We start from the raw sequence: 8,068 nt of genomic DNA, 5'->3' as shown, positions 1-8,068 counted from the left end.
AGGTTGAGATTTTGTTCAACGGAGTTGAAAGGTCCAGAAATTATATCTTTGAGCTGGACACTCCCCTCACAGTCTTCAGGGCAAGGGTTGTAAGTTTTGCCCTGGGGCATATAAAGTTTTATAGAAAATGTTCTCATAAAAACTTGAAAAAGGGGTCATTTGGAAATTCGAAGGGCTAGTGCCCTTTTTAATAGATCAAAGTAATTGGAAGGCAACTAAACTCTCCTCTCACGCTCACCATTCCCCCAAAGACATGCAACCAGAATTTTGAAATATTAATTTTGTTCAACGTAGTTGAAAGTTTTGGAAATTAGGTCTTTGAGGATGTGACCCCTCTCAGAGCCCTCAGGGCAAGGGTTGTAAGTTATGCCCTGGGGGCATATAAGGTTTTATAGACAGCGTTGTCGTAGAAACTTCAACAAAAGCTTATTTGATTGGAAACTGAAAGGGCTAGTGCCCTTTTTAACAGTCGAAAGTTATTGGGGAGCAACTATCCCTCCTCTCACGCCCGCCATTTCCCCAAACACAACCAATCAAAATTTTGAGATAGGTATTTTGTTCAACGTAGTTTTAAATTCTGGAAATTATGTCTTTGAGGATGACAAACTACCCAAACCCCTCATGGAAAGTTGTTTTTTTTCCACCTCCTCTCCTCTCGATGACTTTCAAATTTTCTTTAAAAATATCTCATAATTTATTTAATGTCACCTACTCTTCCTTAGAATTTATTAATTTTTTTCTTTTGAGCAGGGCACTTCATATCGAAGAAGTTGTCGTATAAACTTCAAAAAGCACTCATTCAATTGAAAATTGGAGTGGCTTGTGCCCTTTTTAATAGTCGAAAGTGATTAGAAGGCAACTAACACCCCTTCCACGCCCACCATTTCTCGAAACACATCCAATCAAAATTTTTAGATAGCCATTTTGTTCAGCCTAGTTGATTTCCAGATAGAAATTATGTTTTTGAGGACAGTCCTCCATAGCCCTTAGGGCAAGGGTTGTAAGTTATGCCCTGGGGGCATATAAGTTTTTATAGAAAGTGTTTTCGTAGAAACTTCAAAAAGGACTCATTCGATTTGAAATTTAAAGGGCTAGTGGCCTCTTTAATAGTTGAAAGTGATTGGAGGGCCACACACCCTCTTCTCACGTTCACCGTTTCCCAAAACACATCCAATCAAAATTTTAAGATAGACATTTTGTTCAACGTAGTTGAAAGGTCCGGAAATTATGTCTTTGAGGATGAACAAAAATGTGCATTGTCAGTTTAATATACACATGTTGATATTCATTCCTTAAAATCTTAATTAATTTTTGATTTCTTAAAGTTATAAAAGTGAAAACATTTAAAAGAATGTTTTCAATAAATTTATTCGAATTTTTTTCAGTAAAGCACAAATTTTATTCTGGCTTTTAGAAAGCATAGGGTTTAGAACCCTACTCATAATTTTTGCTGGTTTTGAGTTTGACTTATTTTAATTTCCGTTTGTTTTGGGTTTCCTTTATTTATTGATACTGACTTATGGTAGTTTTATGCTTGGTAGATCATTTTATTCTATTTTTGTTCATTTTTGGTTTAATGGAGTTTACTTTTTTTGAAAAACTTATTTTGTGCGAAAAGTTTTTTTCATTAATACCGAAAAAAACTCACTTTGAAAAAGATCTTTGTTAGCTTTTGTTCAGGCAGCTGTCTCTGTTGTGTATTCGCACGCAGAGCCGTCACTCGTGAAGCAATTTAGCTTTTAAAATGGTGATGCAAAATGCTGAGATATAGGAGAGAATAAGAAAAAGTGCTCAAATTTATGAGGACGTTCCTCTCCAACTCTGTAATGAAAAAAAGGGGCTGAGAGGGTATAATCACATTTTATAAATGAAGGGTTAAAGATTGCCAATCTATCTTTTTATTGATAGATATATTGCCAATGTATTTTTTTTTAAATCCAGCTCGGGTTGAACGAAGAGCTGGGGGTCCTTGAATAGTATGGGCGGCTTTAAATACAGCTGGGTTGAGGGAAGAGTATATGGTTGTGTTGGCTTAGTGTTGTAGTGAGTTGTCAGCACTAGTGGTTTTATCTGTGCTTTAAAAAGTAGCCATTGTTTCTTTTGAAGTCAAACACGTTGTAGTGTCCGATAAATAAGCCTTTCTTTCAAGCTAACGGTTGCTTTCCCACGGTTTTATTATTTCGACGCAAGACGACAGTTTTGATGTCATTCCTTAGCTGAGATTCAACTCTATCTATTAGCCAAATTATATTTTTGAAATTTGGGGTTTCTGGTTTTTTAGATTGAAAATGTGTTGACAATTGAGGAAGAAGGGACAATTTTTCTATATTTTAAGCAAGTTTACTCCCCCAAGAAAAAGTCTAAGCAATATCAAAATTCTGGGCCCGTAATTGGATAGATCTGAGACTAATAATCCACTGACATAAGCATTTCGTCCTTTGGTGTAAGTCAGAACTGTAGGCTTGTCGCAAAATCGCTTGTCTCAGAGGGAACAAGTATTTCGGCGCTACTTATCTTCGAGAACAGTTCTTTTTTTCTCAGATCCAAACTTCTCGGACGATACACTAATAGTATAGATTAATTAGTATACAAAAGCAATAGGCTGAGTGTCCTTATATTATCTATAAGAAGCATGCACCTTATAATAACGAACAATCACGCACCTGTTACACGAAATTTTGGTTTTCGAAATGAATACTACTGCTGTTACTAACAAGTCACAGAAGCTATCTGAGGATACCACACAGTTGTGTCAGTTTCCTTGCTATATTTATCTCAAAGGTTGCCACTTCTCAAGAGAGAAGGTTTTGGGACAGGCAGGTTTGAACCGCAGGCTTAAGTAAAATGTTTTTAGGTGTAGCTTTATCCACTGTGCTATGACAGGATGTTGTCGTAATTACGGGCTTGACAATTATTTTAGGGGTCTTAGGCATCGAAAATTTGGTACCACAGTTTTCATAAAGATTAGATCACCTTTTCTGGGTGCTTCACCTTTTCAGAATTTTATTTATGCCCTCGTCTCTCAAAATACACCCCCTCCCCCTTCTGTTTCTTGTTTCCTTATACTGATGAATTCCAAAGGGTACCTTTAAACTTAATAGATGATTCATACTTGGAATTGTCATAAAAAGTAGTGATCTTTTGTCGGCCATATGTTGTCCAGTTTTTTTTTTATAGAGTTTTGTCTACTATTGATATTGTTTACCCTTTACTTTCATTTCGTTTCCACGCTTTGTTTCATTGGCTGAAATCTTGTCCAGTTTCTTTGGCTTGAAGATCAATGCCCGATGGTGCGGATTGCCAACAAGCATAATAGTCCCCCCATTCTTGAAATTAGATGATATATCTTTTGCAGATCACATTCAAAGTACACATTGGCACATTTTTATGTTCATTGATCTTTGTTATTAGCATCAACTCTTTTAAGGGGCACCCACTCACTAACATTAATTATAAAACAGATCCTACTTTGGCTAAGAGGATTTATTTCAAAGAAAAGTTGATTTTCTGAAAGAAAAAAAGAAGAAAAAAAAATACATAATCTAATTCTTTAAACAAGAGAGCTTCTCACAAGGCTTACAGGCAAATAGCGGGAGAGAAAACATCAACAAATTAATAATAACTGAAAAAGAGCTAGAAACAGTCTCTGAAAAATGGGACAGACAAGGAGAGCAAATAAATTATTAAGAAAACGAAGAAGCGGATGTTCTAATTAGTGGAGGTTTCTAGTCAACGAAGCCAAAAATACTGCTTATAGGAACAAGAAGAAATATACTAAGAATCAAAGAAAATTAAAACTGCGTACTAAACATAATTCAGTGAAACCGAAGTAAGTAAGCGACATTTTTTTTTCAATATTTTTTATATATATTTTATATTTTTATTAATATTAATTATTTTTTATTAATTTTTTATATTATATATATTTTTATATATATTAATATATATATATATATATATTTTTATATATATTTTGTCTATATATTTTAAGAAATATTTTTTATTTCTTAGGTCACATTTCTCATTAAATTGCATCGTAATGTCAACATAATTCATGTCAAAGCATTATTGCATTAAATATCACGACCTTTGCGTGTTTTTTATTGTATGTTGAAATATGTCAAGATTTCAGGAGAGGAAAAAGCAATTGTACTGTGGAGCAATACCATTGCTTTAATTTGTTTCTTTTTTTTGTGATATGCAATCTGTCACTCGGCAAGGCTAATAGATGGAAATTCCAAACTTTTCAATCTGGGGACTGTGAAACAGCGAAGAAAATTGTCTCTGAAGCTTTGAGAATTTCCACTGATTTTTTAAAATAACAGGAATCATTTTATTTGTCTACCCTACTGATTAGTTAGCTTACCGGAAAGAGCTGTTCAGACATACAGGTAAATGTTCCAGTTGTTCCATTTGAGGTCCAGATGAAATCCGCCTTCTGGGGAAGGAAAGAAAGGAGAGAGGGCGCTTCTTGTCGTCATCACAGCGCTTCTCAGAAAGACTCATTAGATCTAGTGTTGGGCGATATTTCGAGATTTCGATATATCGATATATCGATATTTTCACTGTTCGATATTCGATATATCGATATTTCGGAACCGTTTTTGGCTCCGATACACTCTTGTTTTGCCAAAGTTAAATAATGAAAATCGTAGTTAAAGAGTATTTTGCATTATTGTTTTTTATAAAAACTTTGAATGATACAACATTGAACAATTAAAAAACCAACTTTGATTATATGAAAGAATATCACGAAAACCCAGACATTATACTACTTGGGCTCAAGAAAAAAACACGGCTATATTTGGCTATTCAAAAACAGCAACATGTCAATGTTTTTCCCAGAGAGTCGGTTTTGCTGCTCGGTGATCAACTGACCGACCTTGGAAAAAACTCTCTCAGAAGGGACACTGGTGGCGGGCACAGACATAAATTTCATGGCAACCTCGTTAAGATATTTCTGAGAGCCCATGTTGCGAGAATTCCACCACTTGAGTGGATCCGTTTTTCTTGGAACTACAGATTCCCTGTTAAAAAGCTGCAGAGCCATGATAGACTCGGCTGCTGTCCAACCACGTCCTGAGTTGACTACCAGAACTTCGTCATGTGAGCCCCACAAACTGTCATGAGCCTGTCGATGCTGTCTCGCGGGGTTTGTGACGGTACTTGTACCTGCTGCTACGGATTCAGCAGACAGCAAGGCCAAATCCATCTCTCTTGCTATTTTGCCCCCAACCGAGACAAGATCGTCAGGGGAAATATACATTTTCTTGAAACGCGGATCAAGGTATGTGGCAATCGTCACGGGTGTGACCTGACGAGGCTTATAAACCTAGCTTGCATTTTCTCCATCAAAGCCTTGTGGAGGTCCTCGGCGACATTTGAAAATCCACCACAATCTACCTGAACAAGGTGGCGTCTCAAAATCTTGGATAAAGGCAGGACTTTTGAGATGGAGGGATAGCTTTCAGAAAAGAGCTCGATTGTGACCTCGTCAAAAGGTGTAAGTACCGCGATCATGTTTGAAATAACATACCACTCACTTTCAGTGAGCAGGATATCTACTTTACCGAGAAGCACAAGCAAACTTGGTACCGACTCTTTCAAATCTTGTAGACTGCGCAACACAGTGAGAAGCGAATTCCGTCTAGTGGTCACATCAGGTATCAGTTTTTTGGTGCAAACATTGTCAATAGAGATCTGAACCTGGCGCAACTTGTCGGCAGCTACAACACTACGTCTGAAAAAGCTGACTATGTTCCCAGCTTTTTGGACAAGAGGTGACAAGTGAGCAGTATCATCAATAGCACCCCTCACAATCAAATTCAGAGTATATGCGAAGCACGAAACATGTCTCCAGTCTTTACCTACAGCAGATGCAGCATCCTTTACAGCCCGTACCACATTTGCTCCATTATCGGTAACTACAGCTACAACCTTTTCCTTAATCCCCCACTCAGTGGCAATTTTCAGAAGATGAGCTGTGATAGCATCAGCAGTATGCCTTTCTTCAATTTTCGCTGTAGTAAGCACGTTGCTGCAGAGGCAGCCTTTCTCATCAATGTAATGTACAGTGACAGCCATGAAACCCTCAGTCGCCCGGGAGGTCCATATATCTGTGGTAAGGGAAACATGTTCTACTTTTTTTAGCGCTTCCTGCAGTTTCAATTTCTCTACAGCATAGATTTCAGGGAGAAGATCTCTTGTCGCTTTAGCTCGGGATGGCAAAGTATAATTGGGGTCAAGGCCCTGCACCAGATCAATAAACCCAGGATTTGAAACAACAGAGAGGGGTTGCATATCTTTTGCAATGAATTTCACAACCAGTTTGTTCATTTTTACAGTTTTAGGGTGCTTTGCACTGTACTTGGTCTGTAACAACGAGTCAATTCTCGGCTGCTTTGCACTTGGTGCTCCTGAGTCAGTCTGGTCGCTTCTACCACGGGTAACTTGGGTAGGGTCACTAGCTTGACTCAAAGGTCTGGTTGAGTTTTGGATATGTGATGGGACAATTTGACTTGAATCATGTTCATCATCAGATGGACACGAATAAGAATCAGGGTTAACACTGGCACCCCCGGCCGATGTACTTCCTTTTATGCTTTGGTATTGTTTTTTGTGGTTTGTCTTGAGATGAGCATTAAGGTTGGTGGTATTTCCAGAGGTAGCAACACGTTTTTTGCATATTTTGCATAGTGCAGACTTAGCCGATACTTTTGTAAAATATTCCCACAAAGGACTTGGCATTTTTCAAAAACTGGTAGAGACCTGGACCTGCAATATATTAAACATTCAGAGTCAAATAGAATCCAATGGAACTGATTTTGTTAAATAAAGTCGTAGTACCAACCAGCAAATAATGGACCAAATGTGGGGATTCGATTTGGCATATAGGGTTGGATTTTGCTATGTACTCTAGATCAATAAGCAAAAAAAAAAAATGATGAAAAATTACAGTATAATATCAGCTTAATTTCTAAATTTCAATTATTTGGCAAAATATTATATTTTGCCAATCTGTTTTACAGAAATGTTATCTACTAGTCCAATAGCCATGTAGCAAGACAATAATCTGAAATTAATGAGATTTCAAAGTCAAGACAGTGTTACCGCCTAGAGTTTAGGCGGTAGAGTCTAGGCTAGACGAGTTGTCGGAAACGCATCTGCCTAAAGAATAATCAAATCAACCGAGCACAACCTGGAGAGGCTGTGACACTATTTAATTACCAAAGGAAAAAATCCTCAGACTCATTCTTCCTCACTGAGCATAGAAGCAGCATAAAAACAGGACACACAAACAGGCAACATTACAGAACCCATTAGTGCACTTCTACATTTTTGAAAGACGCCCTCTGACTTACCCATTACATACTTCATACCAGCTTCATCACAGGGACCTATGCAACCTCGGACTGTTCGGACAAGAAACTAGTGTCGTGGTAATAGAAGTGTCAATCTAACCTTCAAAGTATAATTTAAGCCTCCTGACCCTGTGTGGCAAAGGGAGGTTGTTAATTTCAGTTGAAGAGCTAAAATTAAGGTCTAAAATCTTGATTAATACTTTTTATCACCAACGTACGAGGCTATACTAGTCTGAGGTTGCATATTTTACTAGCATAGGTTCCCTGTACCTGACTTAAACCCTGATTTTTATGAGGTTGGCTGAGAAATCCTACTTCTACACTGACCCAGCTGGGAATCAATAAAAGTATTTTGGGTTATGGGGCTATAAGCCCCATAACCATCTTTGTCACATCATCATTTTCACAATGATAATTTTATTAATAAACAGGCCTTAAGGGTGAGTATACAGGGATGCAAGTTTTTTTGTCAATGAATATGTCCCTTGAGCATCCCAAAATGTGTCCTTTTCAGCCAAATTATGTCCATATTTTGTCTATAATATGTCCATAATATATCCATCTTGAAATCTCAAAAACTAGTTTTCTTACGACTTGTATACCTCTTTCAAAGTAGTCAGTTAAAATTGAATATAATGAAAACGAATAAGATTCATTTAATCATCCATAAAAAATGAACTAGTGTGAAAGCACAAAAGTAATAAAAA

The 8,068-nt window shown here is 37.1% G+C and overlaps 1 protein-coding gene across 1 annotated transcript; it reads right to left on the bottom strand.

Moving 5' to 3' along the window:
- Positions 1-5,301: 5,301 nt before the first annotated feature.
- On the bottom strand, positions 5,302-6,747 carry LOC148956175 (E3 SUMO-protein ligase ZBED1-like). The gene has a single exon (XM_089089621.1). The coding sequence runs from the start codon at positions 6,745-6,747 to the stop codon at positions 5,302-5,304; it is 1,446 nt and encodes a 481-aa protein (XP_088945747.1).
- Between the last annotated feature and the right edge of the window lie 1,321 nt (positions 6,748-8,068).

Source organism: Artemia sp. Qi Xiang Cuo, chromosome 1 (genome assembly GCF_049724085.1).
Source record: "Artemia sp. Qi Xiang Cuo chromosome 1, ASM4972408v1, whole genome shotgun sequence".
Classification (NCBI taxonomy): Eukaryota; Metazoa; Arthropoda; class Branchiopoda; order Anostraca; family Artemiidae; genus Artemia; species Artemia sp. Qi Xiang Cuo.
The sequence above is the reverse complement of the archived record's forward strand: the minus strand, read 5'-3'. Positions and strand labels throughout refer to the sequence as shown.